Source organism: Artibeus jamaicensis, unplaced genomic scaffold, assembly GCF_021234435.1.
Source record: "Artibeus jamaicensis isolate MK-2021 breed Jamaican fruit bat unplaced genomic scaffold, CSHL_Jam_final contig_468, whole genome shotgun sequence".
Taxonomy (NCBI): domain Eukaryota; kingdom Metazoa; phylum Chordata; class Mammalia; order Chiroptera; family Phyllostomidae; genus Artibeus; species Artibeus jamaicensis.
In genome coordinates, this window is record NW_026521846.1 from 585,379 (window position 1) to 608,318 (window position 22,940).

At 40.5% G+C, this 22,940-nt stretch overlaps 2 protein-coding genes across 5 annotated transcripts in view; one reads left to right on the plus strand and one right to left on the minus strand.

Moving 5' to 3' along the window:
- WDFY4 (WDFY family member 4) overlaps positions 1-22,940 on the plus strand; it is a 362,573-nt gene that overhangs the window by 258,730 nt on the left and 80,903 nt on the right. The gene's annotated exons all lie outside the window — the stretch shown is intronic.
- LRRC18 (leucine rich repeat containing 18) lies at positions 7,496-8,263 on the minus strand. Its single transcript, XM_037167950.2, has one exon. The coding sequence runs from the start codon at positions 8,261-8,263 to the stop codon at positions 7,496-7,498; it is 768 nt and encodes a 255-aa protein (XP_037023845.1).

The following is a 22,940-nucleotide window of genomic DNA, read 5'->3' on the forward strand; positions in this document are numbered from 1 at the left end:
AGGGCCACTCCATGCTTCCCTGGCAGAACACCAGCATAACTCCAAGCATAGAGATGCTTGGAAAATACAAAATGGGTAAGCTGCTAAGGTCAGTTGGGAACAATGCATAGTGTTCCAAGAAATAGGAGAAGGGGAGCTTTGACAAAATAAGGAAGCCCCAGCCAGATTGTTGGTGCTAGGCTTTGAAACCTGGGCACAGGTGAGGCTGTGCAGCAACAGCCAGCCATGTCCTTTGGGATCAAACCAATTTGGACTCAGAGTAGGTACTCAATAAATTCGAATTTCTTTGCTTAGTTTAAGAATCACCTACTGTCTTTTGGGGGCATGTTTATGGAGTGATTGATTAAAAACAGGCAGCTTCGATATAGTTTGCTCCTTGGCCTCCCTCATTTCCTGCCCTCTCTCAAGAGCCCCTGCATACCTTTAGAACTTCAGGATGGGGAGGCAGTGGTAGCTCCCAGCCTTAGGCTGGCCAATGTTTCTGACATTTTTAAATTTGACTTCCAAGGGTGATGCCTAGTCCCTACTATTAGTCTTTAAAAATGACAAGCTGTGATTTGGACACTCTAGTGATCATGAGCTTCTCTGCATTGAATAAGGTGCATGGTCCATTCTGAGAGTTTTCAACTGGTCCAAGATGCTTGGCTTGTTCTATAGGTTTTCATACTTCCAGCCTCCAGCTCTTGGTGACTGACTTAGCCCCTCTGGAGGCCATCCCCCACACATAGGAAAACAGAGTCTTTGAGTACCAGAGATTTGCCTAGAATTCCAGTGGTCATGGCAGCTTTCCTAATTGAATTCCAAGGAGCTTCGTGAGACTGGGTCCTGAAGAGAAAAATACTTGCAAAGTTTGGATAAGCCTAGGATCTGTAATCCACCTGCGTCTCCCCATGGTACAAGACTAGGCCATTCTGAAAGCAGCATGGCAGCATAATCAAACATCTGTGGGCTGCTGGGCTCTGCAAGCTGACAGGGGTTTCTACTCTAAAACTAGCTAGACCCCTTGGATAGCATGACAGCCAGAGAACTCCTTCATGGTAGACACAGACAGGCTCTGCTGAGAGGTGAGGGGACCAGCCAGAAAACAGCAAGAATAGCTGAAGTTATAGGGAAAGGACAGCTTAGTTTGGAATGTCAGTGAAAATAAACATATATCCTGACAATTAGAGTTATCTGTGGCCTTCCACAAAGGTATGCAAAAAGCTTCAAAATTAAATATAAGGTGCAATGATCTTTTAAACATTATCCCAGAACTCCTTTAAAGGAGCAAAAAAGTAAATGTGATCATAAACCTGAAGTCATCCAGTTATTGTAATTGTCCTGAAACTATAAAAGAACAAAGCTGTTGTGTTGGGTTACATAATTTTCCAGTGACAAATAACAAGAATCAAGGGGATTTTTATATTTCTCCTCACAAAATATATTTTCTTTGGTCACTGAATATCAATTGCGCCCTTGCCTAAAAGGTAGTGGGTACCAAAGAAGTTAATTTTGTTTTTATAAAATTTGAAGAAAGAGCACTGCAGAATATAATTCTCTATATTGTTTCTCTGAAAAAGTAGGGCCCTAACATTTGGACTTATTTGTATACAGACATTTCTTTGAGAAGCTAGCATAATCTAGCTCAGTTGCATTGCTTCCCACTGATCTCAGTTCATATTGAGTGGAGAGTTTAGAAAATTCAATTTAGAAAAACTCAGATACAAGATTAGGATGTCTATCTACCTCTTCCACACTCACACAGCACAAATCTTCAAATGTGCTAAAGGCCTTCTTCTGTAGCTGTGGCCTCTGACCAAATAAAATACTCACTTGATATGTCATCAAGTCAGAAGTGTCCTGGACTTAGAGGAAGTTGTTGGGTGTGAGACAATGCTGATATTTGGGACCCTATTGTACCTGGGTGTCTAATTTCTGAAGTGTTCTCTCAATTGCATAGCTTACTTAATAATGTTTAGAATTAAATGCATTTTTGGCACAAAGTTCTATATTTCAATGTTGTCAGAATTTCCTTTTATATATTATCTTTGAAAATAATGAAAGACAAAGAACTTAATCAAACCCTAAGAAGCTGTAAATACCTGTAAGAAGATGACCTTCCAAGAGAGTCAGTAATAGTCCAGAGGCACCACTGCTGGCAGTGTGGAGGCTAAAATTGATGTACTCTTCCTCCCCAATCTGATCCTCAATCTTGCTCTCTAGAGACTGACATGGCTGACCAACTGAGAGGCTATTTGTCTATGATGCACACAATTACTTGGGTGAAGAGAGCTGCAGCTTTGTTACCAAGTGCAGAAACATGCTCATAGGCTTCTTGGTACAGCACAACCCTGGGAGTGTGATTGTAGAGACTACCTAGCTCAGACCTGGGTCCAGAGTAGGATCAATGGAACCAGAGTGAACTGAACAACCTGGTGGGTTGCTTCCATGGGGTTAGGGACATGGGTACAGAAACCCAGAACTGTGAAGGCAGAAATTCACTGGTTCAAAGCCCACTCACCCATTTGCTTTTGGGCCCAGCCTCTTCCAAAAAGCCTAGGACAAGGGTAGAGAAGGCAGATGTTCTCTTTTATTTCAGCAGCTTTCTCAGAGACCTTCAAGGACATGATGAACAATGGATAATTTAGATTAGTTTGGTGAACTGAGGTAAAGGTGCTCTTTGTCCTGAAATGCCTTAACTCTTTGCGATGCTCTTAGCAGATAATCTTCCCCAGGGTTACTCATAAATGAACACATCACACATGTACAGAGATCTGTTTATTTGCTGCATCTGGGTTGTCAGATTGTTTTTAATTTTTTATTTAAATTAACTACAGATTCACAGGAAGTTGCAAAAATAATACATGAGGTCCCCACACAGCCTTCATTTAATTTCTGCCAGTAGTTGCACTTTATGTAACTATAGTACAATTTCAAAAGTGGTAAATTGACATTGGTACAATATGTGTGCACAATTTTTTTTGTCATTTTATCATATGTGTAGTTTTGTGTAATCACCATCACCACCACCACATGCAATTATTTTTATTTCTGCCAAGCTATGTCTTGTGCTACCACTTCGTGGTCAAGCCCACCCTCTACCACACTTCATCAACCTAAAAGCCTGGCAACCTCTGATTTGTTTTTCATTTCTATCATTTTTGTCATTTAGAAAATGTTCTCCATATGGAATCATAGAGTGTGTGGCTTTTGAAGATGGGCCAATTTTACTCAGAATAATGTCATTGAGATCTATCTGAGTTCCTGAATGTGTCACTACTATGTTCTTTTTTATTGCTGATGAGTATTCTATGGTATGGACGTACTATAGCGTTTAACCATTTGCCTATTCAGGGAAATTTGGTTGTTTATAGTTTGGAACCATTACAAATAAAGATGACTATTTACATTTAATGTAATTATTAAAATGTTAGGACAGAAGTCTGCCATTTTATTTCTAGTTTCTTATTCTTTTCCCTGTTGTTCACATGTGTTTTCTTTTCCCTTCCTACCTGTGCATCACTGAAAGATTTGTTAAAATTCTACTTTGATTTACCTATAGTATTTTAGTGTATTTCTCTGTATGAATTTTTGTATATATTTTAGTTGCTTGGGATATTACATTATATATACATAAATCATGACAGGCAACTGGTGTCAAAATTTTACCAGGTTGAGTGAAGTGTAGAGACCATAAGTCTTTTAAGTCTTAATGTCTTCTTTAAAATTTTAATTGTCTATAATTTATATCTATTATTTTCTTTAATATTCTCTTTATATACATGAAGAATATTTGAAAAATATTTTCCACAGTCATTTTCACACATGGATGATCTAAAGCAAAGAGAGGCATAGTGAATTTAAGAAGCAAGTCTATGGCTTGGCCAGCACTGGGGAGCTTGGCTTCTGGAATGTTCCCTTTCACTCTCTCCTTCTGAGACCTTTTCTTCTTTAGAGTTGATTATTCGTGTTAGCTGATCAGTCTTCAAGTTTTTGCCATAAGCTACTCTAGGGAGATGCTGAGCCTATCCTGGGAACAGAGACACAAGAGGCAGAGGCAATTACTCCAGATCACAGAGGGAAAATACAAGGACAGAGGTCATACATGGGTCACCTAGGTTACAACTGGCTTTCAGAGAGGGTAATGAGTAGGTTAGTGGAATAAGCTTTCATTCTGTTTAAGGAAAGAGAAACCCCAGGGTTTTCCTATCAAGTGTTTTTAGGCTTACTACAGTATTCAGGAGCTAAAGATTAATGTGGTATTTTAGAGCATGAAGAAACATCAACAACAAACATTTTCTTTGACAGAAAAAGAAACAAAATATAGAAAATGATTCCTAAATGATTTTTACCTCCATTCTTTGCTTCATCCTTACAGCCAGGGTTTCCTGGCTAACAAGGTATCTAATGTTACCTAAGGTATCTAAGGGCTAATGGAAAACCAAAGCCCTCTGTCAATTGATCTCAATGCTGGTGAAATTAAATACACTTAAAACCTCTTCCTGCCCTGGCTGGGTGGCTTTGGCCAGGTAGGAGCATCATCTCATACACCAAATGTGGATTTGATTCCTAGTCAGGGCATATACCCAGGTTTGTGAGTTCAATCCCTGGTTGGGGCATGTATGAGAGACAACCAGTTGATGTTTCTTACGTTGATGTTTCTCTCTATCTCTCTCTCTCACCCTTCCTCTCTCTTTAAAAGCTATAAACATATCCTTGGGTGAAGATTTAAAAAAATACTCTTCCTAAGATATGGCTGTGAGAAAGAAAGCATAAAAAGCACCTATATCAAAGCTGGCAAATAAATATCATCTCGCATGCCAACCATTCAGTTGGCAGCAAATCCAGAGTGGTACTTTGGAGAAGGATTTTGAGGACAGGCAAAGAGAAAGAACTGTGCTGCAATAGGGTGGAGAGCAAATAGAGGGGCAAATCTGTGGTGCAGGCCAAGATCCTTCCTAGGGGCAAAGGGAGATCTTTTTTACTTATTTCCCAGTTCTTTGCTGATCCTTTTCAATAAATAAAAAGGGCACACTAATTCTAAGGAGATTCTATACTTCTTGGCTCAGAGATGAAGTGGCTGACATAGTAAGAAGTCTACCATAAGAACATGTTCAAGGCCCAATGTACCAGTAGTGTCTCCTGGCATGACGTCTCACTATGTACATCACAGACACAACTGCTCCATTAATCTTCAAAAGGGCTTTTAATTTTATCCAACATTAAACAAAGGGAAAAGTATAAAGGATGCTATTTAATGCTGGCAAGGACACAGTAAAATATTTTAGATTCTCTAAAATATTACTGGTAGATATATGAATATGCATAAACTTTTTATAAGGTAATTGATAGCATGTATCAAACATTTTAAAAAAATACCCTTCACCCTGGCTGGTGTAGCTCAGTGGATTGAACATGGGCGGGTGAACCAGAGGATCGCAGTTTGATTCCCAGTCAGGGCACATGTCTGGGTTGCAGGCCAGTTCCCAGCAAGGGGACTCATGAAAGGCAACCATACATTGATATTTCTCTCCTTCTCTCCTTCCCTTCCCCTCTAAAGATAAATTAATAAATAAATACTAAAAAATTTAAAAAGCATACCATTCAACACAATATTTGCAGTAATGGAGCTATACCAAGAAAAAAATGCAACATATTTCAAAAATCTTAATCATTCAGGCTTTCATCACAAAACTGTTTCTATTAGTGAAAAACTGGAAACCACTTAAATGCTCAATAATAACTTATAGTTAGGTATATTTATGTTTATCTTGCAGATATTTGAAATTATGGTTATTAAGACCATGCAACAACACAGGTTTCAAAGAAAGATGAAAATGAGGCGAATACTGTAATTTTAACTACATAAAAATACACACAGCAGAATAACTAGTAAGGAACTCTGTCAATATTACATCTGGCTCACACTGTAGAATTGCATCTATTTAAAAGCTGTTATGTTTAAAATTACAGTGTGGTTTTGTCACTTTTATAATGGAAAACATTTAATAGAGGGAACGCTGAGAAGGACATTTTTAATCTATATCTTAGAAAGACAATGGCTAAGCATTATAAAGGAAAATAAGCAATGAGAAGTAAAGAAGTGAAGTATGCAGTCTGCTGTGGTTTATAATGTGAAAAAAGAAATAGTCCCACTGAACCCAGCATTTTTCTCAGTGCTTCCATTTGACAGAACTGGCTGCCAACACAGAAAATTCTTCATTAATTTTTTAAAGCTTTCCTAAATATATTTTTTCTTGATCCTTTTATGCAGTATGGAGGTTTGAGTGAGTGGTACAGTGAAAGTTCTCTGCTATTGTGAGGACTGACTCTATGCCTGTCTTTTCTGTCTAAAGATCTGGTATAAAGAGGGACAGTGTCCAAAGTAGTACCTCAGCCTTGAAATGCACAAAGCTCCAGCTCTTAAAAAGAATTAACTTCTATTGAGTACTTACACTGTGTGGTGTTTGCTTTAGATACATAATGACCCTTGGATTTGAAGATGAATTATTCCTACCTTACAGATGGGGGAACCAAATTTAAGTGAGATGCCCAAGAAAATGGCAAGAAGAACAGCTGCCCTGAACCTACATCTGGCCAACCGCTGAGTCTTTGACTTTCTCTCTGCCAAGCCAGTCCTATGCACTACATGGTCCTGATCTCCTAATTTCCTCAGATAATGGCATTCTGTCTGTCTGCTTTCAATAGGTCTTCCCTAAAGGCTGCACAGGATAAGCCAAGCTTTTCCCCATTGGATACAGTTTCTGCACCAAGCACAGTGCCTAGTAGGGTTATTTATTTATTGACTGTGCCGACTCATACCTGTAGCCTTTCTTTCCCTACTCCTACAACAGTCTGGAGAAGAACTGGACAGAATAAGATAGGAGTGAAACCTCTTTCATTCACAGTTAAGGTCTTGAGGTTTAGTCTACAGAAAGCACCTAGAGCATATTATGCAAACACAGATAAGAGAAAAAGATGGCACTGGTTTGAGCCCAATATGTTACCTGCCAATACTTAATGGTAATACCTGCCCATCTTTGTGTCCTAATTTTGTTCCATCTAAGGCTAAATGCCCATCTGCTCCTAGCACCCATGCTCTGAGATCCCTGGTATTTGAAGCTCTGCTTCCAAACAGATCCACAGGACAAGCTCCATTTTTGAAAGGTGGTGGTTAGTCCTGAAATGTATGATAATGAGACTAAGAGTGTGCTAACAACATTAACTGCTCAGGCCATGGGGCTGCAGGCAGGAGAGTTATGAAACAAAAGTGAGATGGAAAGCCCTTTCTTTACTCATGTGTGGGTGTGCACGTGTGGAGAAGACAATGGCAAAGAACTAAAAGCCTTTCAATCAACAAAATCACAAACCAACATGGCAGGGAAAGGTATTTTATGGGCTTGGCTGGAGTAACTATTGCAGTAATAAGGCAATCTCTCAATTTTCTGTGGATGCAGCCCATTGTCATCTACCCTCCCTCCATTTTTTCTTTCTGCCTCAGGGTCTGGGTCCAAGGTCACCTCCAATCTTCCTGAGACTCCTTGGCCATAGAGTTGGGTGAGACCAAATTACTGAAGATGGCTTTTCTTGGTGTTGTCACAGCCATGCTCTTGATTCTGTTCAGCTTGTCTCGGGCCTGCTGACATTTTCTCAAGCATGGCCCACACAGATCCTTGGCCTCGACCAGATATAAGTTTTCCAGCCTCTTGATGGAGTCTATGAATGCATCAGACTCCTCTGCCATGGGGAAGGGATTTCGCTTTGTGTTGAGCTTTTTTAGCTTGGGCAGCTTGGAGATGCTGTTGGGGATGTTATTGAGCAGGTTGTCGTGGAGTCCTACCTCATGGAGCTCCTTTAGAGCACCCAGCGTGGTGGGCACACTTTCCAGGTGGTTCAAACCTAAATTCACAGTACGGATGTTCTTGAGTTGGTTAAGTTCCACGGGCAGCCCGTTGGTGGTCAGCCTGTTGTTGCTGACATTGAGGTAGAGAAGAGTGGTCATCTGGCCGATGGACTCAGGAAGCTTGTCAATGTAGTTGCTGTGCAGGTCCAGCCACCGTAGGTTCTGGAACTTAGAGATTGAATCAGGGATCTTCCTGATCATATTCCGGCTAAGATCAAGCTCATCTATATCGCTGAGTCTCAGAATACACTTGGGGAAGTTGGTAATTCCCATCTTGCTCAAGTCAAGGCGTTTTCTCCCATCAAATGTAATTTTGATACAATTCTTAGCCACATTGAGGGTGATCTTCTTGCCCTTGGGGCCTTTTCCACCCTTGGCCATGTTCTTTAGTAAAAGAGTATGTATGAAGTATGTTGTTCTGGTTGGTTGGTGATCAGTTTGAGGAAAAGATCACATGAAACTACTAGAAGGTATACTCTAATAAGAGGAAAAAATATCAAGTTAGGAGATTACATGAGGGTACTGGATTCCCCTGAAATCATAATGTTTTTCTCTTTAATAATTTAAAATAAGATCCCCAGCTGGTGTGACTCAGTGGATTGAATGCCAGCCCGTAAACCGAAGGGTCATTGGTTCAATTCTCAGTGAAGGCACATGCCTGGGTTGTGGGCCAGGTCCCCATTGGGGAACATGCAAGAGGCAATCACACATTGATGTTTTTTTTCCTCTTTCTCCCCACCTTTCCCTCTCTCTAATAATAAATAAATAAAATCTTTTAAAAAAGTAAAGAGGAGAGTGGAGAGAATAGGCATCAGCAGAAGTAACCTAGACAAAGACCTTCAGCAAATTGAATCCTCTCTTCTCAGTGTTTCCAGATGTAAAGTGAGAGGTGCAGGTTTGGCCTGAAGGATGCTCAGTGCCCATCTGGCCATGCCATTCCTGACTTATGAATCTTTCCATTGTCCTGAACTTTCAAATATCACCCCTCTCTCTGCCCAGGGTCCATGTTATGTGTGTTTGTGTGTTTTCTCATATATCAGTCATTTAACAGACTCTCACATAAATCTAGTCTTTTCTTAGAGTTATCTCAGTGTTCCTAAGTGTGGGACTGCTGAGTTCTCAGAACTACCATAGTGTGGATATGAAGGAATAGGGTGGGAGTTGAGAGTGACTTAAGTACCCTGCAGTTTCTGTACTTATATCTTTCTTCATCTTCAGGACCCAGAGGAACTAGTCAAGCTGTGGCTACTCTAACTGCCATGCAATGGGAGCAACTCGTAAAAGTCTTTTGCTCAGCCCACAAGTAAGAGGATCTGCCTACACCATGCCTGTTAGCATGGAGGGGCCAGGGCTGAACTTAAAAGTGAATGCTTTTCTTTTTACCTCCTGCTCCCCACACTGCCTCTGTTCCTATTCTTCACAGTGAAATTTAACTGTAGACACCAGTGCACTGAAAGGTATTCTGATGGTTATGACTGTTACCATATGAAGAAGTAGAATGCACAGAGTGAGAATGCACAGAGTGAGGGGTAGATTTTGGCCTCAGATCCTGGCTTAGAGGCCAGCTCTGCCACAGACAACGTTTTTAGGTTTCAGTGCTTCAGTTTACTCAGTTGTGGAAACATCCCTCTTATAGGGCTCCAGGGGGGTGCAGATTATTTAACTATAAAGCCCTCACAAACTAAACTCTCACTCATGAACAAATAGCCCACAAAGACCTATATATTTTAAAGAGACTGAATTTATAGTTGAGAAGCTTCCCCCCAAAACTCTAGGGCCAAATGGATTTATTGGCAAATTTTACCAAACATTTAAAGATGAAAATAACACTTTTACATGATCTTTTCCAGTAAATAGAAGAAGGAACAATTCTTAACTTATTTTCTAAGGCCAGCTTACCCTGATACTAAAATTACACATAGACAATATAAAAAAAGAAAACTACAGGTCAATATTCCCAATGAATATAGACATAACATACTTCAACAAAATGGTAAATTGAATCCAGCAATATATAAAGAAAAATACACAACAACCAAGTGGGAATGCAAATTGATTCATTATTCATTGATCAATGTAATATAGCATATTAGGTTAAAAAAAAGTATATGATCATATCAACTGATGCTGAAAAAATATGACAAAATTTAACATTTATTCATGACAAAAACTTTCAGCAAAACAGTAATATAAAGGCGTTTTCTTAATCTGATAAAGGACTCTCTCTCTCTCCCTGTCCCCTGCCCCTGTCTCTTTCATGCACACACACATGCATGCACACACATACACACACATACACACACCACAACCAAATCATGTTTGGTGACAAAATAAATGTTTTTCTCCCTAAGTTTAGGAACTGAGTAAAAAGGTAAACTCTTATTATTCCTTTTCAATATTATAATGTGAATTGTAGCCAGGGCAACAATGTAAGAAAATTAAAGACATACAGATAGGAAAAATTGAAATAAAAATGTCCCTACTCACAGATGACCTGATTTGTCCACATAAAGAATCCTATAAAATTTAAAGAAATACTCTTGAAACTATGTATCCAGCAAGGTTGCGGGATACAAGGTTAACACACAAAACCCCACTGAATTTTTATATCCTTGTAATAAATAACTGAATGCTAGAATTTGAAAAATAATAATGCTTTAGAAATTAAAACACTTGTGTATTTCATATAAGTAACAAAATATTCAGGATTACTGGGGTAAAAATTATAAAATATTGATGAAGGAAAGTAAAAATCTAATTAAACATAGAAACATACCATGACCATGAGTTGGAAGACTCAGTATGATTAAGATGTCAGCTCTTCCTAAATTGGTCTAAAGATCAATGTAATTCCAATAAAAACTCTGGCAGGATTATGCATGTATATGAATAAACAAATTCTAAAATTTATGTTGAAAGGAAAAGGAACTATAAATCCAAGCATTTTTTAAAAATAAAAATAAAATTGGATTCATGCTTCCCAATTTTAAAATTTATCATGTAATTACAATATGTGATATTGGCAAAGGGACAGATATCTAGATCAGTGAAACAGAAAGTAGAATCCAGAAACAGATTCACATAACTATGGCTAATATAGTCAATTAGTTTTTGAAAAAATCCAGAGAAAATTCAATGGAGAAACAGTGAAGTTTCAACAAATGGTGCTGGAGCAGTTGGTTACCAATATGTAAACAAAATTGTATCTTAACCCAGTGAAATTACCTCAGATTAACTAAAAATTAATAATAGATATGAATATAAAATATGAAACCATAAAGCTTTTTAAAGAAAACATAGGAGAAAATCTTCATGACTTTGAGTTAGATAAAAGTACAATCCTTAAAGAAAATATTTGCAAATTGGACTTAAGCAAAATTAAAATTTTATGCCCTGTAAAAAAAACAATTGTTGAGAATGAAAAACAAAGTATAAGCTAGAAGAAAATATTTGCAAATCATATATCCAACAAAGTACTAGTATCTAGAATCTATAAAGAACTCAAGGTCAATAGTAAGAAAGCAAACAATGCAATTAAGAAGTGCCCAAAAGATTTAATAAAACATTTTACTGTAGAAGTTAGATGGTTGGCAGATGAGCCCACAGAGAGTTGCTCTGTATTATTAATCACCAGGAAAATGCTAATTAAAATCACAATCAAATACTACAGTTATTAGAATTTCTAAAATTAAAAAGAAAACATAAAAACCAGTAATACAAAGATTTGACAAGGATGTGAAACAACTAAGAGTGCTCATATATTGTTGATGAGAACTTGAAACAATGCATTTACTCTGAAAAACTGTGGTAATTTCTTATAAAATTAATCAGTACATATGACCCAACATTTCCCCAACTAGGTATTTACCCTAAAACAACAAAAACTTATGTTCATACAAAAAAACTTGTTCATGTATGCTTATAGTTGCTGTACTCATAATTGTAAAAACAGGAAAAAAAAACCAGAGATCTTTTAGTGGGTAGCTGGATAAAGAAATTGTGGCACATCTCTCCCTGGCTGGTGTGGCTCAGTGGATTGAGTGCTGGCCTGCTAACCAATAGGTCCCTGTTTTGATTCTCAGTCAGAGCACAGGACCTGGGTTGCAGGCCATGCCCACAGCAGCGGGCACATGAGAGGCAACCGCACATTGATGTTTCTCTCCCCATCATTCTCTCTCCATTTCTTTCTCTCTAAAAATAAGTAAATAAAATCTCTAAAAAAATTTTTAAAAGAAATTGTGGCACATCTCGTAATGGCATGTTGTTAAGCATAAAGGGGAAAAATCTATTGATATGTGTAACAACATGGATGAATCTCCAAAGCATTTTGCTGAGGCAAAGAAACCAATCTCAAAAGTACATATAATGGATAACTGTATTTATATGACATACTGGAGAAGCCACAACCATAGGTACAGATCACAGATCAATGGATGTCAGGGATAGGGGTGGGGAAGGTTTGAAGGAAAGGGAGTAGCTGTTTGAGTATCTGGAGTGCTAGAACTACCTATGTCTTTACTATGGTGGTGGTTAGGCAAAGCTGCACATATGTTAGAGCTCAAAAAACTGTCTACATACAAAAAGGCAATTTTATTGTAGGTAAATTTAAGTTTTAAAAAAAAACTTAAAAATATTTGGGACTTCATAGTCTATTTCTGTCTCTTTAAGCTCAGTTGCTTGCTCAGCTCAATGTGGAAGTCTGTGACTTTTTCATACCACCCACCCTTCAGCCCTGTTTTGTCTTGTAAAGGTCATCCAAATGTATACCATGTGGGCACTGCCATGGTGTGTATACATGTTTATCATGTGTGTGCACATGTGCACACTTCAGGAAATAGTTGCACAAGCTGATATGTCAGAAAAACTGTCTTACTGCACTTAAGTTAAAATTTAATTTAAAAAAGGATGGACTGATTGGGGGAGCCTGTGTTTTGATCATATGTTTATCAATGACTTCTCCTCATGGTGGGTTGCCAGATTTAGCAAATAAAATCGCAAAATTCCCAGTTACATTTGAGCTTGGGATAGCAATAGGTAGTTTTTAGTATGCATGTCCCATACAGTGCATGGCTCTGTATTTTATAATAATTGACAATTCTATCCCATGAGCCTGAACAACTAATAAAGTTTCCTTTGTCCATGACCCTAATTAGTCCTTTGGAACTAATTTAAGCCAAGTCAACGCTTATTCCTGCATTCCTTTGTTTGTTCACTCATTCAGTAAATATACTGAGAGCCTACTATGCATCAAGACTCTGTGTTGCACAGATGAGCAATGAACATGGCTGGTCCCCAAGTTCAAAGAGCTAAAATCTAAATTGTTACTGATTCTGGCCACCAGATCCCCCTGAGCACCAAAAGCCTGGGCTGTCCTTTGTGTCTCTTATATTTAACACAAAGTTCAGATCTGGGAAGCCAAACACATCAAGCAAGGCTTAGAGGGGCTGTGATTAGGAAGGCTGCTTCCAGGAGACTAGAGATTTAGTTTATTCCATCTAGCTGAGCCTCCTCTCACAGCTCATCTGCACCATGATTTGAAGCCCTATCAGTTCTGATGAGTGATGGGGAGGAAGTAGCATGGAGCTGTCTGCAGAATACTTCTCCATTAAGGAGCTTCTCTCCAACAGCAGCTTTGTCTCTGCATCTGTTCATTACTCACCTCCACAGCTAAGTAAGGCCTGGCTGGGATAATGCACTTCACCTCCTCCCCAATGTGTTTTGGTCTCCAGAAAGCCCTAGGTCAGATGGAACATGATCAGCCCCCATCCCTCCATGCTTCTCCTAAGGGCCACCCTACCTGATTGGGCCCCTTGCATTTGGTTATGGAGGGCAAGGTGTGTTGTGTTGCTCAGCATCCATCCTGGACCCCCAAGCTATTGAACACTACTAGAAGCAGAGCACTGACAGTACATAGCTTCTCTCATTCAACTCCCAATGGTCAGCATCCTGCCCAGGCCTGCTGGCAAAAGAAGTATGAAAGAGATGATCTTTTGAAACAACTTACACTAGTTAGATGGCCTATTATCAATTCACAGAATCCTTAAGTGTGGAGCCAACCTACATAAGGGAAGCTGATGATTATAGACAGAAGAGATGTAAATAGATTGCTGGATGAGTGGATGGGCAGACCAAAGGACAGCTGAATGGATGGATAAACAAATAATAGATTACATTTCACACGAACAGCTCAGGAAGCCAAATATCAGAAGTTTCTAAACGTACAATGTCTTCTTGTCTTGTACAATCTGTTTATACTTCGGAAAAACTGAGCCAGTTGATTTAACTTTAATTTCTAATTAATTTTTTGATCTAGTCATTGTGAATCAAACAGCATGGTGGGACACCCCATGGATATCTAAATTAAAAATGTAATGGAAATCTATATTTTAATGCCATCAAAATACTTGCAAGCATTCCAGTTGTAAGATCATTATCATCACTACGATAATACAATTTATCTGATGCTTTATGCTCATGTATCATTATGTTTTTAAGTAAAACAGTTTTAGATATATATGATATTTTTAAACATCTTACTAATGTGACCTCACAATAATTTCATTCTTTTGACTGATGCATTGATACACAGGATAGACACACTGTATAAATGAAACCTCAAAATTGCTTTCTCAACATCAATACTTAGGACTAATTTCATACAAGGTTCAAGCCATATCAATGAGAAATACCATTTGCTTATGAGCCATCTCTCAAGGGAAAATGATGCAAACCTCCCTCTATAAAGTCACTCATTCAAAAGTCATTGCATTTATTCTCTCCCACAATTCTCCTGAGACCCATTCACTAGATGTGTAACAGACCAGGTTCACCTCTGCTGTGACTTCCTTCATGGCTCCAAATCATTCATTGTGTCCTCTATCCACCCCCCTAGAATGAGCTGTATGTTCACACAAGAAGCCACATGGCAGGTGGAGATGTGGGGTGGATACCATGGAGCCCTCTGTGGAGTGGGTATGTCTGCAACCTCTGGCCAGGCCTCTACAATAGGCATTAATGTTTGACTCAGGCAAAGTCTTCATGGGGGGAAAGAATAACTACTTGTCTGGTGCCCACTTTGGGTTAGGAGCTGTGTGCTCTGATACTTGCTCTACAGTGTTATCTGGTTTTTCACTGGGAATGTAAACATCAAGTGCTTTTATTTTTTCTACTCCCGCCCCACTGTATTATGACAAGTCCCTTTTCCTGTGGGCAGAAGGAGAGACTGCTAGGACAGGGATGACCTAGAGGCAGAAAGATTTCTGTTGTGCTCCCAGGATATCTGCACCAGACACAGTTGGAAGAATTGATGGAGATGACAAAGATAGGTTGAAAAGAGATGCAGACAGCAGGAGTGGAGTCTTACAAAGGCCCTGCCTGATAAGGGTCTCCCAACATTAATTTGAGATATGTTACATAATATCAAAAGCCACTTGCCATCACTCAGTTAGGTAACATGTATCAAAGTAACCGTTGCAAGCATGCTGCTGGGCTCTTCCTGCATCTCTAATCTGCATAGCATCTATGCCAAATGACAATCTTTTTTTTTAAATAAGAGAATTGAGGCTCAGAGAAGTCAAGTGACTTCCTGAAGATCACACAGACAACACAGCACAGCCACAGATGTGTCTGATACATAAACAATGATCTTGTCAGTACATTTTCTGCCTCTCTCTTCTCTGCCTTCTGTTGCTATTGCCCAAGTCGTAGGAAATGCCTTGGCCTGAGGGACTCAGTGCTGGCCCCAAGGACTCCAAGAAGCAGCAGGTAATCTGGAGCACTAGCACTCCCACGGCAAATGCTACCTCTCTGACAAAAAATTACGGCTGCCTGCCCCACATGTCACTTTCTAGGTGTATGCTATTTTGGGTCACCCATGGGCTCTCTGACATTGTAACCAAGGAGAGTCAGAGTTCTCTGAGTGACCAATTGCTTGCTTGGGTCCATTCTAGTTTGGCATGGGCTAGCCAGGGACCTGAGGAGTTATGCACCACAGGTCACTTAAGGGGACTGGAGTGCTCTCAGCTGAAGTAGCTGGTCAACCTTATGGACAGTGAGGAGAAGGAGATGTGGTCTCTGTCCGAAGTCCCTGCGGGGATAACTAATGCAGATGCCCCATTGACTTTTTGAAGGGACAGCATCCAAATCAGGGTTCCCAAAGAAACCATTTCAGCTGGACCCAATACCTGTTCACTCTACTACCTAAGGGCTAATGTGTGGGGAGCTCACTTTTGTAGAAACACATATGCATGCATATATCTAAATATATCTACATAATGTGAAATTTAAGGATATTTTAATAGCATTAATAGAGTCATTTCACTAAGAGCTTGGAGTTCAGCAGTGAGAGGGAGGAAATGTGGAAGAGAGGTGTAGAAAAAGAGACAAAGGAGAGAGAGAGAGGGAGAGAGAGAGAGAGAGAGGCAGTTTAAAGGGTACGTATCATGCCACCAGTCAGTTCATTTACTAAGTCTGTGCCTCAAGTGAGCAGTGATGGAGACAGGTATCTGTTGTTGCTCAGCCCTTCCAGTCCCCATGGGCCCCGTGGTGAGTGTAAGATACAAGTTTTTCATGCAGCCTGGCCTGAAACATTAGCCCACTCATTCCCAGGTGCTCAGAGCAGCAGGACCCTCCTCTGCCCTGGAAGCAGTGGTCTGTGTGGTGGCCCTGAAAGGCTGCATATAGGCCACCAGAAGTTAAACATTCACCATATAAACTCCCTTTAAAGTCTAACTGCTGTACTATGCACTTCCACTATTCTCAAACGACAGCCTCCCCCATGTGTCTGCCCTTTGATGCTATTCCCTGGCCCCTGCCCCCTGCCTTCTGCCCCTGATCCAACACACATTCTTCACACCACCCCCTGGAGGCATCTCAAGCCTTCTCTTCACAGAGCAACCTCCCACTTACCATTTCGTTCTGTCACCACAGCTCTCCTTTGAGGCAGGAATAGTCCCCCCACCCAGAAATAATGATGCTTGGTGGTGCTGTGGTGGGGAGAGCAACTTATACATTCACACAGCTTGCTTTATCCCAGAATTTCTGGACAGAACATTTTCCATGATATCTCAGCCTCAGCAAGCAGGCTGTTTATATGGAAATTGTTGGGTTCATGTCCTTTGGCAATTATCAGGCTAATTTGAAGGTGCTCAAAAAGCCATGCTGATGACTTTTTGAGCACCTTCCTGGAGAACATGCATGTGTAGCTTTGTCTACCCCTAACAGTATTTGCTTCTCCATCGCTAGTGGAGCTCTGTACATGGGTTTCCAGGGAAGCTGTTATCTGTCAAACTACCCCCTTTACCCCAGTTGAGAATAAAAATTCAACTTTTATTTGGATCAAACATTCCCAGGGAGTCACATGGCCCAATAACAAGAGATGATGATTTCTTATTGGTTTAATAGCATCCATTCTGTAATTCTGAATGTGTCCTGTTTTAATTGCATGTGTTAACAGAATAAAAGGAAATAGGTGCCTTACAATTAAAATAAAATATTAAGATTATTAGTTTAACAGACTAGGAATTCCCTGTTAACCAACTAACACATTCAAAACACACAAATGAATCTCAACACACAGGAAAGTATAGAAACCACAGTAAGTCCTGGTACCTTTAAACTCCATGAGGAGAGCAATAATTCAATTTCAACAATATAGTTTAAGTGCTGTTACTTAAAACCACAGACATCACTGTGCTTTCTTCTCATAGCCATGGCCTCCCTCACAGATATGGAAACTTGAGTTCATAGAAACAAATTGGCAGGGGGGAAACAGAGTTTTGACCCACATGGGCTGCTGTCAGATCCCCATGTACCATCCAGGAAACCCTGGACAGTCTCCTGACTTCACTGAGCTCTAGGTTTCCTTCTGTAGATAGGATACTAGAAGCAGCTGCTTCTGAAGAACAAGGCAAGGGTGAGTGGGGACCTTGAACACTTCCAATGGGACTTTGTGTGAAGGAAGTTGGGGGAGGAGATATGGCATAGCTGATCCATGGTGGAACCAGTCTTAGGGATTCTACCAGGGAGAAACCAGGTTCAGAGTCTATACCCGAGTCCTTCTTTACTGGGGTACTGCTGCCTCCTCTGTGCAGACTTTGGATTACTTTATCCTTGAGGACAAGGGGTCATACCTTCTTTGAGGCACAAGCTTTCCAGAATGGAGTGGGGGCAGTTATTTTTATACACTGTGGCGTGTGTATTCTGTCCACAACTGCATGTGGCCCCAGTGAGAACTTACTGAGAAGAGGCATGGCACAGACCCTGGTGTACACTGGCAGGTACCCAGGTGTGGTATCCCCTCTTCTGATAGGTAACCCCCCCCCCAGCTCTAAGGAAGGCTTTTCTGTAAATTCACCAACCTGTGAAGCTGAGAGATATGTTGAAGGGAAGCCCTGAAGATCAGTTATAAGGGAACAACTTAACTTCCAATAGCTCTTAGGAAAATGAAGGCTCTGCTCACCTTCTAGAGGAAAATGAACAAAAGCAACAGACACATAAGGCCAGGTGGCAATAAGGCTGGAGAAAGAAGGAGGACAAAAGAAATAGTGGCACTGGGGAGATGTGCTTCTTAGGGGAGGCTTACCAGGATGGACAGCTGAGCAGATACTGAGGGAAATGAGGATTCAGGGAGCTGGGAAGGGTGTTCCAGATAGAGAAAACGTCAGATGGAAAGGCAGAGGGGAAGGGAGAAACAAGTGGAGGAGGAGGAAGAGGTAAGAAGATGGAAGGAAGGAGAAAAGGGTGGAGGGAAAGAAAGACAAACAGGAGGAAGAAAGGAAGGTCAGGGCTTCATTTAGAAAAACAAAATGAGGGCAGACATGATCTGGCTTATTTTTCAAATGATCCTCTAACTGTTGTCAGAAGAATCCCCAGGGTATGTCAAACCAAGGATAAAAGCCCAATGTCTGCACTTCTCCCAAGGTGGTCACAGACAGGATTGTGACCTCTCTCTTCTGAGTTCTACCTGATGAGATAGGAGGAAACCCAGCCATGAGGCTAGCATTCAATAGCCATTGAATTGTACCTGGCTGGCCCTTCTCTTCTCTGAGCTGTGTGCTCTCAAATAGGGTCTGGAGTCCACCAGGGAGCTACCATGTGCTGACACCATAATCTAGCCCCTTGAGGGAGTGTACCTTGGGGCAATAGAAGTAGCCCAGACATGGAAGGGAGTAGACCAGGCTGGATTGGAAGCTACCTCTTCTATACACTCCCTGAGGCCATGGCCAACCCACCTGCTCCTCTTCTATCTATACTTGCCTTGCTGATATACACTCGATTCCTTGGTGATATCACCTAGTTACAAACATGCATTCACATACTCACAGTTCTACTTACTTTTTGATTAGATAAATTCTGTGAAGTCTGTTCATTTCCTATGTATATAAAAGTGCTCAGTAGATGGCAGACACATGGACAGCAGGCAACAAATGGGTTCTGAGGACAATGGAACTAGGCTTCAAACCCCAACTTCACTGCCAACCTACTTTTAATCATGAGCTTGATTTACAGATATGCAAAATGGGTTAGAAAATTGCAGGTTGTTATGAAGAGTATTGAAGTGATGACTGTATCTTAAGTGACTAATGTATAGTGGGTGCCCAGGGATCTGGCTTGTGCAGTCATTGCCTTTGGATGGTAAATAATGCTGGTAGGTTCATCAAACAGCACTGTCATGATTACCTCCCCCAAATCAGCAGTCCAGGTCACTACTGTCTGGTCATTAACCCCAGATGTAGGACTTCATGGAACAATCTTTGCTGATTCCCAAGCACAAAACTATTTGCCACCAAAAACCACAGATTATTAATAATAGTATTAATAAGAATAAATGTAAATATAATGATAGTAACTTATAGATATGATCATACCTTTATACACTTTTAACCTCTAAAGCACATACAGCCCAAGCTACTCACTTGCTCATTCATTCATTCATGTATGCATTCATTCAACAATTGGTATTTGTATTATTCTGTTGGTCAGGTCCAGTCAGAAGATATGCAGTGAATGAGACAAATATTGTCATGTTTCTCATAAAACTCCTATTTTAGGAGAAAGCAAATCAAACAATAAAAACAAAACAAAAAGACTCAAGAATTCAGAAAATAAAATCTGGTTATATGGAAAAGAATCCTAAGAGTCAGGTGGGGGTGGGGAGCTAATTTAGGATGAGATGGTTAGGGAAGTCCTCTCTGAAGTGGTCTTTGAGCCACACAGGAGGATCTGTGAAAGAACACCCCAGGAAGGGGGCATAGCAAGTGCAAAGCCCTCACAGTAGGGAGATGCTTGAGGTGTTTAAGAAAAAGGAACTGTGGTGTTGGGGGTTAGGGTGGTCAGAGCAGGAGTTACAAGAAAGAAGATAGAAGATATAGGCAGAGTTGGGGGGAAGCTTAGAAGGGTTATCCTGGCTGCAGAAAGGCAACAGAAATAGGGAGGGTAGAGTAGATGAAGACAGGCTGGTTGCAAGCAGAAAAAGAAGTAGCATGTACTGAGGGGCTAGGGAGGCAGAGGACAACAGTACATAATCAAGATATGTGGCTAAAGCAGAACTGATTGAACAGTCTTTTGGTTGCATATATGGGTCAAAATGCCAGACAAATGCCAGAGCAGGCAATTTCTAGTGGACCTGGTGTTTTTTATATATTTTGTATTGAGCCTACTTTACAGATAGAGCACCAAGCCTCCAGAGTATATCCCTTGTCAAAGTCACACACTATACAAGCAGAGCCAGCATCAGGTTAGTTACCTTGCCTGTGGGTTTAACTGCCATTTGGGCTTTTCTATAAAAGTTTGATGTTATGACATCCTGTGATAAATTTGTCTCTCTGGGATAACAAGGAAGCTGCTGACTCATCATGTTTCCTGAACACTTGCCTAAAGTGAGCTGGATCTTATGAGAACTTTAATCCTGGTCCAGGCTAAGCCCCATTTTTAAGGCTCATCCCTCACAGGAAAGAAAGCATTCATGTGTTATTGGAGCCAGCTCTGGGGGTTGAGATGAGTTCTATTGTGTGACATGAGTAGAGAGCCTGAAAATTAAAAATTGAATTGGTAATGAACTAAAAGCTGATGATGGATTGTACAGGATGGTAGTCCATTATGCCTGTTTGGGGAGGTGTGGTTCAGTTGTACACCTTGTGTTCTGGGGGTGCCAGGGACCAGGACACATTTGTCTTTGGCCTCCCCCATCACCCAGATGATGGGTGGAGATCAGAACATAGTCACTGTCCCCTCTCCTCAGCATTGCTAGCCATGGAGCACTGGGAAGATGAAGCTGGAGCCACTAAGTACCCGGCCCTAAAAATCAATCTCTAGACAACTGTGGGGGTGAGGTACTCTACAGAGAGGACAGTGGCAGTCTTAGCACTTCCCTTCTACCTTTTCAGGCCAAGGCTCAGATCTAGATATTACACATAACTCTCATAACCACTTGATGTATTAATTTTTACCTACCACTGGACAGGTAGGTGCAGAGGCCAAGTAACGTGTCCACAATCACACAGATTTGAAATAAGGGCTCTTGCCTTTTCCCATCATATCTGCTGTGGAAATAGGATCATGTAGTATGTGTTCTACTGTCTCCCATGAAGAATCTATCCTTGCAAGGCCCTGCCCAGCCTCAGACTAACCACTTGTTAACAAGTTCCAGTGTTTGAGAGAGGTTGTGAAAGGGGTTTGCCTCCAGATTTCTCTAAGGATGAGTTGTGCTCCAAAGGTCACCACACGTAGCAGAAATAAAGTGAAGTCTGCTTAAGTTACCTTACCAAGCTCAAGCCTCCTGACTGAACCAATATCCACACTGCAGAGTCCTTAAAGTGGTAATTGGTTGGGAGAAGAAGCACTTCAAACGCTAGTCTCTACCTGCTTGTGTAACCACAAAATGCTCAGGGAGACTCAGACTTTGGAAAGAGAATCAGGCATGACCCCAAAGCCCCATGGACTCCCACCCCATCCTTTTCAAGCTGGCCTAACATCTGGGCACTTGAGAACTCAGTTGGGTTCTCAGCTAGTTGCTTTGCCTGCCCAGGGCCCAGGGCTAGCTTGTCCCTCTCTTAAATAATGAATGTGCTTGAAGCTGGGGTCTGTAAATAAAGCACACTGTGAGAACCAGCGTTTCCAAAGCTACTAACTCAGAGGAAGAGAGAAAAATCAGAGTTTGAAGCAGTTTGTCAAAATAAATCTATGAATGCAGGACCACCACCAGAGAAAACTTACCTCGTTGTCCCAGTTCTTCCTCCTCAGCTGTGCAATTTCATCACCAGGCAACAAGAGACTCCTCTGTAGTTAATTAGCATAGTCTTGACGCCAGTCTGCAAAGTGGAAGAATGCAATGGCTGAAAGAAAGGGTCTCCAGGACAACCAAACTTTCCTTCCTGGGCTGGGGCTGAGAGGACTGCCACAGTGGGGTTACTCCTGCCCCATCCTCGAAGCTCAGTGGGAGGGATACAGCTCCAGGACAGAGCAGCTTTCCACAGGACAACCCAAGTGAGCATGGCTAACAGGGGAAAAGTCACCTTTGTCTCTTTCAAGGGACAAGTAGCTTACTTTAATAGCATCGAGTCCCATGAAATATCATTACACTTCCTTGTAATTTGTCCAGGTAAAATTCTTCTACTCTTTGGTTTTCAAGAAGGCTGTCTTTTATCTGTTTATTTATTTAAATCTAATTATTTCTTGCATTTTTCTCTTTGCATCCTTTTTATATAATTAAATCTACATTATGAATGAATGTGTAATACTGAATCCGGTGGATTTTGCTTCTCCTGTTGCTTCCAATTTGGCACTACTATGAATAAGTCTGCAGTGAATATATTTGTGTGCACTTATAGTCTTTGTTCAGGTTTTTCTTTTTAATTCAATTTCTAGAAATTGAGAAGGTTGTTGAAAAAGAATAAATATTAAAATTATTATGCAAATAATAAAATAACATTGTAGAAAAATTAGAAAATGTATATATACAAATAAAAATACAAATACTCTAAATTGTACTACCTAGATAGAATTAGGAAAATAACTATCAAGTAAATAATTGGGAATGCAAAATTAATCTAAGAAATAA